Source organism: Mizuhopecten yessoensis, unplaced genomic scaffold (genome assembly GCF_002113885.1).
Source record: "Mizuhopecten yessoensis strain PY_sf001 unplaced genomic scaffold, ASM211388v2 scaffold7831, whole genome shotgun sequence".
NCBI lineage: Eukaryota > Metazoa > Mollusca > Bivalvia > Pectinida > Pectinidae > Mizuhopecten > Mizuhopecten yessoensis.
In genome coordinates this window covers 155,786-168,567 of record NW_018407244.1, presented here as the reverse complement: position 1 = coordinate 168,567, position 12,782 = coordinate 155,786, and the positions used below count along the sequence as shown (strand labels likewise).

The 12,782-nt window shown below is 34.3% G+C and overlaps 1 protein-coding gene across 1 annotated transcript in view; it reads right to left on the bottom strand.

The window, feature by feature from the left end:
* The window catches only part of LOC110454394, a 17,687-nt gene extending 10,053 nt beyond the window's left edge, over positions 1–7,634 (bottom strand). The window contains exons 1-7 of the mRNA XM_021503872.1: positions 6,984–7,634; positions 6,287–6,471; positions 4,422–4,480; positions 3,293–3,547; positions 2,162–2,260; positions 1,804–1,872; positions 1,309–1,410 (exon numbers count right to left, since the gene is read on the bottom strand). Coding sequence (XP_021359547.1) covers positions 1,309–1,410; positions 1,804–1,872; positions 2,162–2,260; positions 3,293–3,547; positions 4,422–4,458 — 562 coding nt within the window. The 5' untranslated portion in view covers positions 4,459–4,480; positions 6,287–6,471; positions 6,984–7,634. The remainder of the gene's footprint in view (positions 1–1,308; positions 1,411–1,803; positions 1,873–2,161; positions 2,261–3,292; positions 3,548–4,421; positions 4,481–6,286; positions 6,472–6,983) is intronic.
* Positions 7,635–12,782: the final 5,148 nt, after the last annotated feature.

Below are 12,782 nucleotides of genomic sequence, written 5' to 3'. Positions count from 1 at the left end.
GGGGGGGGGGCTGGTTAAGCCTCCTTATTTAAAAACAACATCAAAGATTAGAGGAGTACTTGTGTAAATAATGAGTGGGTATATTATGAACCGGTCTAACTATGTCGATAAAATTAATTAAATTCTTAAGAATATTAAGGTATAATCAAGCTCTCAGGGGAATGGACACTTCGATCAGAACGGTGGTCTTCGCTGTATTTCTATTATGGCATTCGGGTGGCGCAATGGATAGCGCACTCGCCTTTTACCAAGGCGACCGGGGTTCAATTCCCGATGATACGTGATGAGGTATGGGGTCACATGCCCGATTACGTGGGTTTTCCCTGGTACTCCGGTTTCCTCCCACATAAAGAACCCATAGCGCTAACATCCGGGCCAGCAAGCGTTATTAATATAACTTTAAAAGAAATGTTTCATAATTGTTGTAAAATAAATAAGGTTTAATTTTATTTGTATTCTTATGTTGCATATTTTGTGTTTGTTTCAAATAAATAATACATGATGTGACGTTCTGAATATCAGTTGCATTATCAACAAATTGCCAGTACGGTATGTAGGAGCCCATTTTTACTATCTTATATAAAGCATCAGCAAAATGTACATAATTTGATATTCAAATAAAATGAGGTCAGTTGCGCATAACAACAATACAAAAAACGCAATATTTGAAGCATAAGCGAGGCTAGGGGGTAATAATTTGTTTAATGGTCATATACATGCTTACACAATAAAAGTAAACACAGTAATTTTTAAATAAACAAACGTGAGAAAGCACCTTAACTGCTCAAGATGGAAACCTGTTTGTCATAAATTATTTACAGTGCGCTACACACATGTGTAATGTGCGATTAAGCACAGTTAAGTGCTACACGCTGGTTATCCATTTAACACAAGACTACACTCCTGAATATTTCGATTACAAATATGTCCTACCTCAGTATAACTAAGACGTGTCCCACCATGACCTTTCGGACATGTGATCTCTTGATCGAATCACACATATACATCCTCTCGTCCTGGTTGATGGTTGGCTGGTACAGGTGAATGTATATGGCCTTCCGGTTCCAAATTTCAAACTAATTCTTCTTTGCGAGTGTCAGTCCTACTTACGAAGGCCAAAGTAATGGGCGAAGTATTGAGGAATGTAGCCTGATGATTCGAACAAGTATTTTAAAAACATCAGATTTGTAAGCACCAACATAGATGAACTTTCGTACTCACAGTTTGGAGCATCTTTATGTGTTAACTACATATAGCGAAGATAAACGACAGCTACATAAGGGACATTAGTGGCTTTGACGTATTTACCTGCAGAAGGTTCTATCTGCAAATTTCCAGACAAAGTAGTATCGTCCTCCAATAATAACGTTTTGCTGTCCTTTTCTATGACGTTTTCTTTCTGTTCATTTCCTGCAAGATAGAGAAACGTTACACACACAAGTAATTTCAATTTTGCCATTTACTAAGACTCATCGGTGATGCTAGGGGTCACAAAGTTGGATATCTACATTATCGTAACTACTGTTGACCTGTTAAAACATGCATAAGTCAAATACTTTAACCACGTATTTCTTTAAGGAGATTAATCAGTTTTATAAATCGATGTGTTTTAAATTCTACTTTGTACATAAATATTGAGCTTTGCTATATTACAAAGATGAACGAAATTACATCATAGCATACAGCAGTTTTGTTCTTCTACGACTCATCTGTGATGAAAGGGGCCAATGAATTGGAGAAACAGAAGGGCATGTGCGTAAAACCCCGAAAAAAAATATTCCATAAAATGAAAAATGTATCTACCATTGATACTTTTCTTCCTTATACGGTTACTATTCTTCTTCTTTTTCTTTGTGACATCAGGCTTTTTGTCTAAAATATTAAAACGGACATTTTGAAATTATCTATAGCACTGTAATGGATTCAAAGACGATTGCTTTAAGCCAGAAATGACTTTCTCGTGACAATAAGTTTTGTTGTATTACGATATTGCATATTCTTCTGTTGTGGGTAACTGTTTTCCTCCATAATCAGATGATATTGGTACTTATATATTTTTTGTTTTGTTTTATTAATTAAATTTCCAAAAGGTATCACCACTTTGTAGCTTTTAATATTTCATAAGGAAGTTAAAAATATATATATGTATACAATATCATACCTTGACCTGGTTTTCTTGATTCTTCATTGTTGAAGTCAATAGCATGCAATTCTTTAATGAAATCTTCCCAAATGTTATCCGAATATTTTTCGGGAGTCCCTAAATATTGATACAATATGTATATTGCATGAATCACTAATATATAACGTCGAAAGCAGTTAACAGAATCATAAAACTTTCAGTTGGATGCAGATATGATTATATCTACCTGGTAATATGAACTTAAAATAACTGATGACAACGATGATTAAAATGTGAAATTAACATCAACTAGTAAACTCTTGTAAGTAAAAATTTATGCAAAGAAAATCTTTTAATTAACTAATAATATTTTATTTTCCTGCAGTTCCTAGTACAGATCTTTTGTTTTTTTAACTTTCAATATTTTTTCTTCCATCTTTACTCTAAACGACATTTTATAAAGCAAAAGATGTAAGTTAACTTATCTTCTATTAAATAAATATATAAAACTATTTCATGTCCAGGGGTGAAGGATAGGGAAATTCCACCCGATTTGTTTTTTAAATAAATAAAACCCGAGGCCTTGCCGAGGGATTTGCCAATTTTAAAAATCCCGAGGGTGGTAATGCCCTATTCTATACCCTTTGACATGGAAGAGTATTTTTTCCTCATTCCAACTACCAGAATAATCTCAGAAACCCTGAAAATGCGTTTTGACTGGCTACCATTGTGAAAATATCATCCCCCCCCCCTGATATTTTTAGACGAAAACGAATGTCAGATTAAGCATACCCCATATTTGCAAACAGAGTTTGCCTAGAAAAAAAATCAGATCTTTCTTACGTATACGGTATATATATCGGAAATGGTTTTAATTTCATCACGTCGCCTTCTTCGCATTACGGCATTGGATATTTCAAAATTCGTGACATCACGTTATTGTTGAGCCATTGTGATGTCAGGTAACATGAAATGGGGTGTAAGATATACATTTCTTACACACATTTCTAACCATGGATAGCTCTATCTTAAACACAAGGAAATGAGAGAAAACATATATTTTATCGTATTCTTTCACTGAAAGAGTTCCATACATTATTTATAAGATATATTATATCATATGAGTTGATGTACGTCTAAGCACCAATGTAGAAAAAAAGTATAAAGTACCTCCTTTGAAATGCCTGTCCAACAGGTCTTGTCGCTTTAATGTCACTAAAGCTGTGTAAACGACATGTTGGTATTTAGTCGTGTGACGTCCAATGGTATCGAGCCATTTTGATATGACCAGTTGGTGAAGATGTTGTCCAGTTTCTTGGATAACCTTTACCTGCGATTCAGTGAATCCGATATGCGAGGCAAACTCTGCGAAATTTCCCCCGAGTTTTTCTGTTAGATCCGACAGCCATCTGTTTGCCTTCGATCCTTCAGAAAATTGTGTAGATATAATATATTACAGTAGCATGTATGTTGTTGTTGTTTGTTCTAATTTGATCAAAATAAGGAACAGCTAGTGTATAACATATTTCATTTTAGATTCAAAATACAAAGTCGTCGAATGGCGTGATCAGACATTTCTGGTAAGTAATTTATAAGGTCAATTTCTCATGAAGCAGGCATCATGACTGGAGAAAATACCGTACGGGAACATCGATTTACATGATTGGACCCCCCTCCCCCCAAAAAATAAATCCTTTTTATGAAAGAGAAGAGCAACATAAGGTCCAACAATAAACTGGAGATGATGCTAGTTTGATGAAGTTATATTATTATTAGAAAGAACCAGCTGTACAAGGTTCATCAGCATAAAGATATTTTTGGATACATTTTCATTTTTATCTATACATACAAAGTGTCTCAGTGTGACCATCTCTGTAATCTCTGAGTTCCGCTTTTGATATAAATATATCTTCCCTGCATTTCTTCAATATGTGATGCTAAAATCAAAGGTTCAATTACATTATTCTGATTCTTTATTAGAGATTTAATAAAACATGTTATAACGTAGCATTCAAATCGATAAGGTTTGTTGACTGGTGTAGCTCCTCTTTACGATGCAAAAGACAGGTATCTGATTAGATTTTGAATATCTGAAACCAATCAAACAGCTTACTGCGATCCTTCGTTTTCGTCATGAAACATCGCAGGAGTGCAGACCAGATGTGTATAGCGAAATGAGATCCTTCGCATTTCGAAGACGTAGTTTGGTATGAAAATAAGACGTTATGTTGCAATGGGTCCTGAGAGGAACACGTTCATTTAAAAAAAAGTTACTTTTGCATTAAATGAAGACAATTACCTGTTAAACTTGACTTGAATCCTGACGCGCTTGCCATTCCTGATTTAGATGTGCATTACCTATGCAAAAAGCAATAAATACCAATTAAATGCATAATTATTGCCATCGAGTATGCCAGAAGAAATCTTGATTCTAATTCATTTTGAGATGTAGTATTGTTTTTATGACGGAAACATCACGAGATAACGCCACAAATCTCAAAATAAAATAGGATTTTCTCCTAACTAAAAAAAAATCAAATAAAAAAAATCATCCACATAGAAAACCGTTAAGTGTTATTTAAGGTATTATATATGTGTATGCTTGTAAAGCGTCTCTGACGAAATTTCACTGGCTGCTTTATATTAGTAGAAGGCCAATACAGAATATCTGACAGGGACCTTATATATATTTAAAAGGTATCTTTTTTTTGTATATACATTAACCTCCCGTCAATCTTATTTTGGATATTACTGTAACACGGTTTGGCAAGGCGACTTTCCTTGACAAGGTTGCTTAGTAGGTTTAAGGTAGTAAAACAATATGCAGTGCCTGGTTCGAATCCCGATCTAGAACCTTTGCATCCTCTTTTACTCTCAGAACTTTGCTGTTGTTGATTATTTGTTTTGTTCATTTCATGGAAATTTCTTTTCATAAAAGTCCCGCAGGTAACGGTTTTCTTTTCAGAAATGTTTGATAAAAGATATAGTTATGCCGGGGAGATAGTTTCCAATAAGTAGGTACAGTTTGGAAAATGGAATTTACAAATTTGAACATTTGGGAAATTAGGTAGGTTTGCAATGTACAATAACGAAAACATATTGTATATTGTAACAAGAGGCCAAGAGGGCCTGTATCGCTCACCTGTTTCTTTTGTTACACGAAACTGACATATAAGGTAACTGCAGACCAAATTCGGTAACTAGAACACACGACATTTTAAAATCTCTTTAACGGTTCCTAAGATATTGTTGTTTGAAATTTGAAAGTTGAATTTTAAAGCTTTTAACCCACACAGCTCGTCTATATAATATACCCAAGTATAATGAGTCTAGACCAAATTTTTATTAAGATATTGTTGTTTTAAGTTTTTAACATATTAAACTGTGACCTTGAAACTAGGTCAAGATCCTTTTAATGAGGAAACTGTATAGCACTCCATCCCAGGTACCTACTGGCTTAATAGCATGCACCTAGGTCCTCCAGGTCTTCAGAAGAGTTTGTTCAAAAGAAAACAATTGACGGACGACGGACGAGAACCATTACTTTTTAAGGATAATAAATTAACAATATGGCGTTAAAGTCTTTCTTTATTTAAATTTATTGGCTTAAGCTGCCTTTTACAAGGAAGAAACTGTATAAGCTAATTTCAATATTAATATAGGTCAAATAATTGTGGCATGAAATGAGATGTATATTAAATATATCCCCCACTTCTGTTTATGCAAGACTCATGCATCAAATGCCGTACATCCCTGAGGGATACCTCTAATTCACATAGTTCATCTGGTGACCTCTAGTGCGGAAAATACATATTTTTCTTAATATTATTAGCGTGTGCAGGAAAACAATTAATTCAGTTTGAAACGTTCGATACCATTCCTTTTAAGGCTGTTTACACATATGTTTACCTCCGTGATGAGGATCATTATATAAAAGGGACTACTTAATGTACATTTTCGGTACATTTTGTATGTGAAAAAGAAAATGCCAACCCCGTGTGAACAATTTTCGTTCGAACCCATAAAAAAAATCAATCGTAACACTCGTAATGAGTTCTGATTATGGAGTGATACTAAACCATTCAAAACACGGTGAAAGAAAGGAAACACGCATATATGCGATTCATATGGTATCAATTTCATAGCGTTACTGCAAAGACTTACCTTCCCGTACAAAGTCAAAAGCGAAAGTATATCTACTTCCAAGAAGTTTGTTTTAATCGGATATAAAAGCTAGCGTTGAGCAAACACATTTCAAATAAAATTATTCTAGTGTCAATTTTGTGTCAAATTTGTGTCATCCCAACATTTCTGTCAATGGTCCATGGTGATTCAGTATGGAGTGTATTCTACAAGGAAACAAACAAACACATGTATATATTCATAAACAATTCGATATGTATATAGCATGTATATCATAATCATAACTGTATATTCACCGTTATTCATAGAATGTCCATGTATGAACAAGCACTACATAAACCACATCACGTGATTAACGAGAGCTAACAGGAATTGAACGAGGCCCTATTCGAGAACATTCTGAAAGTTAATCATTTTTTGTAAAAGACTTAGATAACGAAAGTACACCAATTTTACAAAAATACTTGTCTCGCAGATAAGATACGTAGTTGTTAAAAGGAGATATACATAACATTTGTAATGGGTGTTTCACAAATTTAATAGAATCTTCACAATGAAAGCGTTGGTTTAAACCGTTTTCATTGTAACCGAAAGTGAACAAACAGTCAAATGACAAATGTCAAACTGAATGGCGATTCTCAAAAATATGTCACGGTTTCGAACGTTGATCTATCAATTGTTTTCAACAATTTACAACTTAGATTTAAATTTGGCTTACCTGCTGAGTTTCGTTCTGAATCACAACGGATCGATTATATCATCATTTAAAGAATTTCCGGAAAGACCAGCCTAATCTAAATTAGCACCACACGTTATCGTTGTAAATCAGATTGTTCATTATAACTTACATGTATATTGCAAGTGCGTCTACATATAGGTTTACATTGTACGTGTATAGGCATAATGTTGCAGAATTTAAATATTTCCTTTTTGTTATGCATGGCGGCGTTCTTCCTTATGCGAAGTTTTGACCTTATTCATAAAGACACAAAAGATGTGTTTCCTTCTGGGACATTCACCGAGCTCAGTTGATATTAATTACTTTGCATATGAATTCCAGTGTATGCAAGTATACAATTTTACTGATATAGACAGGAATACTATACATAGCTTCCATAAGCAATATTTATAAACATTTTTCAGATTTAAAAATCGTTATTGAAGTATGATTTATATTCTTAAAGGAAACCAACACACACATGTACTCATTCTTAAACGAATCGATATGTAAATAGCATATTTATAATAAACATACCTGTATATCAACAGAACAGTATAGTCCCAATTATTTATAGAATGACTGACGCCTCTGTCTGCCAAGTCTTGCGTGTCTATAATTATTATCAATGCTTAACGGCCCATCAACACAGGATAGGTCATTAGGGCCAACAAATGGTCGACAAAACAAAAGCTGAATCAAATTTTAAAAAAGGGGAAAGAACAGAGAGAGAGAGAAAGGAAAAGAAAATAGAAAGTTGAAAGGGAAAGAAAAATGGACAGAAACAATATCTACACTATTAGATGGGACTCTGAGGATTGTACCTGGCCATTCCAGAGGAATGCACAAAGGCTAGCCCGAAGGCGGACTTCTGTATACCAAACCCCCAGGAAGGAATGCATAATGGTGCAAACCTAGCATTTGCGTCCCGGCCAAAGGGCGGTGCTGATTGGTCTGACCTCTACCTTTCAACCTGTCTGGCTTGGGTGACCCTACCAGGAGCACAATGCCTCAACCAGCATAGAATTCTAGGTCATTGATGTACTCAATCCCCCCACCATGTAAAAGTGCAGCGACTAGGGGATTGCGTGTCTATAATAGGATTTCAATGTTCAAGCACGACATAAACCATATCACATAAGAAAAAACGGATATAGCACGTTACACTCGAAAACAATATGTATGCTATTTTTGTCCGAGAAGGATCCATTGTTGTTAAAATGAGAAATACATAAAATATATCATGAAATTGGTAATGTGTGTTTTGAAATCTAAGTGATATTTAAACCGTTTAAATGGCTACCGGTAGTGTACGTGGTATAATCTGCATGTACATTTTATTAAAAGGCGGTTATAACGGGAGTACAATTCCCAAAAACTTCGTAAAAAGTACTTGTCTTATCACACGGAACAGTACATTAATGATAAATAGAAAGATACATTGCATTTGTTCTGGTCTGAAATACGTTTTTTCTTTCGCAAATTCTGTAAAAGATTCACAATTGATAGTTCGGTTTGTACCTTTTAAATGACTACCGTAAGTGAACATGGTACAGTGTAACGACGGTGGTCGATTGACAATGGTGTTAATCAGATATTAATTGAAATGTTCGAATGTTTTACTCGTTAATAATGTATTCATCATATTCATATCTTGTGCAAAAAGATAGGACAAAATGTCAACATCCAATCAAACGACAAATGTCGAACTGTATACCAAAATGGCAATCTTTAAATAAGTGTGGATAATAAAAATAATTTGTCACAGTTTTGACAGTTGATAGACCACTTTTCGAAACTGTGATATATTGTATTTACATTGGCTTACCTGCTGAGTTTCATTCTGAATCGTAACGGTTCGATATAGTTTTTTAAAGAATTCCCCCCCCCCCCAAAAAAAATAATATTTTAGTAGTTGAAAATAGAATCACACGGCATCATTGTAAACAATGTTGTCTAGAAGAGCTTTTATGTATGTTGCACTTATGTCTACATGTAGGTCAACATTGTACATGTATAGGGACAATATGGCCGAGTTCAAATGGCAATTATTTGTCCCATATATACATTTATCCCTGTTTTAAAAGTAAGCCAGCATACTACGTTTCACGCATGACAGCATTCTTTATTACATAAAATTGTCACCAGATTCATCGGGACACAGTAGGTGTGCGTATTGTGTCATCCTGGTTATATTTACGTACATTATCCGATATATGTTGATATTTATTACTTGGCATACGGGAGCATTTGTACAATTGTAATTACATTGACTGACATATCATTTTAAGCAATTTTTATATAGTTTTCAGATTTGCCGTTAAAATGGACCTTTTCAATATGAATAAAGCTGAAGTGGAATCAACAGAACTTCTATTTATGTTATGAAAAGTATTTAAAAGCATTGACCTGGAATACAGATGAACTTATTTTGTTATGTAAAAGAGCATGTATCGGAGTGAGATTACTTGTATTTCTATATGCAGTAGTTTATTCGAAAGGCAGTGATGAGTGACTGGTTAGATTGATTTTGCTATGGGGCAATCCAAGGGCTAACTGTTGTAAACCTATACAGTACGGCCACGGCGTATAGCAAACATTCTGTTATTTCCACTGTCGGTACTCGAGTGCACATACGATGCGTGCACTAATAGATTACTTTTACAATTATGTTTTATAATATTCCCGAGTCCAGTGATATGGTGTGATTGAATTATATTGCTAAAGGTAATATTCAAGATAAAAATATATCAAAATAACGGTTCAGGTTGATAATAACTTTGGGGAGACCCTAAATCGGACCACATAGCGAAAATACCTCTAAATCTTAATTGTGTCAAGTGTTTATTTGATCATATGATGTTGACTAGAATGAATGATCAAACATCATCTGTTTGTCTATAAAGGGTTAATTTACTCCTTCAAATAGAATAGAAGTAAAGGAGGAAATCAAAACGAGAAATGGGGTATTTATTAACGTTGTAAAAATGGCGTTCGGCCGCGGGTTATGGCTTCTGTTTCAGAAAATAAGTATATATGTATACCATCATGCATGGGAATACTTCTATTCATACCGATTCCACATATTATTAGGAGACAATGTTTATTACCAGGATACGGCCGGTACTGAATTTGTTACTAAATATATTTGCATGTCATGTGTCCTTCATGAATTAAAAAAAATGTCTGTCCCATGCCTGCAGTTGTATTTAAATAGTCAATGTCCCATTACAAGGAAACAAATATGAGAGAAAACGGGTATTGTACGATACCTTTATCTACATGTGAGTTTAATAAAAGGCTGATATAACGATAGTACAATTTCAAACAACTTCACGAAATGCTTGTCTTATCACCCGGATGATATGTTATTGTTGAAAAAGAAATATACATTACAATTTGTTATGGTCTAAAATATGTTTTTCTTTTGCAAATTCAGAAGAATATTCACAATTGATGTTTCGGTTTGCACGTTTTAAATGGCTACCGGAGGTGAATATGGTAACGACTTTACTTGATTGTAAATAACGTAAATATGATATCAAAGGAAGACTTATTCGAAAATTCTACATTTTTCATAGGTAATAATGTTACATATATAGTTTGTACAGTCAAGAAAGGATAAATATCAAGAGATAAAAGTTAAAATATACCCAGGTGGCAGTACTGGCATCAGTATAAAATTAAACGTCTTTCACAGTTTCGAAAGACAACTTAATGACATTCCTTTTACAAATAACAACTTACCTGCTGATTTACCTGCTGAAGTTCGTATCAAACCTAAACTGATCAATCACTATCTACGCACTTACCTGAACACCACACCAGCTAAACGTTACGTGTGTGTTATCGTCTAAGCTATTTTCATTGGTTAGGTCTTCGTATATAGACACATTGCGGCAGTGTAATTCAAAGCCATGTATCAAATGTACAAATTCATACGTCATAGATACCTGTTATTTACACCGAAACAAGAGTATTGCGTTTCACGCATGACAACGTTCAATTCGTGTACATGCTTTGTTATCCTGAACATGACTGATCTAAGTTGAAATTTATTACAGGGCATATAAATTGCAATACATGCATTTGAACATTTATACTGACATTGACAGACTTACTATAAATATGACATGGAGTAAACAGAGAGTGGTCAACGATCAAATTGTAAATATTTTGAAAAACACATCTTTCAACCACTTTTACTATTGATACAATTGAAATAAGACGATAATCTCAAAGTAGTGAACGACCCCCTTTCGTGTTAACTTGTGTTATGTTAGCCTGTTTCCATAACAGTGGGAACTGACTATGAGTAAAAGGAAAATAGAAAAAAAGCATTAGGAACACTAAGGATTTCTAGCTGCTTCTTTCAGTAAACTAGGATTACTGAGGTCAAAACCAATAGCTTTGAAACGGTTCAGAATTGTAATGACATAAATATTATCTTGCCTGGTCAAGAAAACTGTCACCAACGTAACAATTCCCAATTGACGAAGAATTGCTTATACCTACTATATCTAATAGAGACGAAGTTTGTTTCTGTGGTTAGTTTACTAATTATGATAACCTAAAATCTGTAATTGGCGTACGCAAATGTACAGTAGTATGATTGTGATCGGTAGGTGTTGGAATTGTTTTACGTGCCATGGTGTAATAAAATTCAGATTGCCTCATTATAATACACAGAAGGTTGGTTGAAATTTTCAAGAGCGAATTTGGGACCAGGATCGGAAAATAGAAATTACACTGGTTAACAAAGGGAAAAGACAGTAGTTCATATACAGGTTGTGATAAAGGAGAAAATCTATGAAACACCAATCATTGGCTACACTAAGCTTACACCATTGTTTGTAACGTACATTATCATTCTTAATGTCTCCGTATTTTCATGCCGTGGCGGAAGTGTGTAAGTGTATTATGTTTAAAAAGAACTGGGCTTTATTAACACAAAAGCCTTTTGTGTGGGCATCATCAACACAAAGGGCCTTTCATGACACTTGATGAAAATTGGGCAATATTAATACAAAGGCTTGAATACATAGATGACGTAACATACTCCATACTTCACCACTATATAAAAACTGAACATAAAATTCGAAAGAACACAAAACAATAGAAAGGAATACATTTGATTGTATTTTAATTACAATAATTAGTTTCATTTTTATCATTGTTTCCAATGTCACCATCATGTGGTATAAATGCTTAATAGCAAAACATTGGTGTCATTGGAGCTAACAACGGCTGCTGCTTCGGTCTCAAATATATTTTATCCGTTTTTACTCAGAACCATCAAATCATACTCTGTTCACTTCATGTCCTCCTTAAGTGCGAAAGAAACAAACATGTAAATAATTACACACACACACACAGATAATACACGACACGAGTACAGTACATTGAAGTGACATCGATTTTGATAGAAAATTTACGAGCATGCAGTGTATGTAAGACATTTCGCTACTGGTAATGCATCATTGAATCATTGAAACATAACAAATGATTATAAAGGTTTAAGAAAACAGACGAGAAACGACTTTCATAAACTGTGATTGAATTAATAATCAGAGGATTTCATCAAATGGAACTCGAGATTTATACACTGCCCGTCGAAAAAGAATTCAGCTCAGACATAAATCTTCATCACGATAACTACTGATGCAGTGGTGCCCTTTCAGTAATTGATTATTCAGGTTTATATTTTATTCAGAGTGAATTGCAATTTAACATCTCGGCTGTTTAAGGGAAGGAGCAGTCGTGTTATGTCGTTCCACACCTTGCAGAGTGTTCGTGATT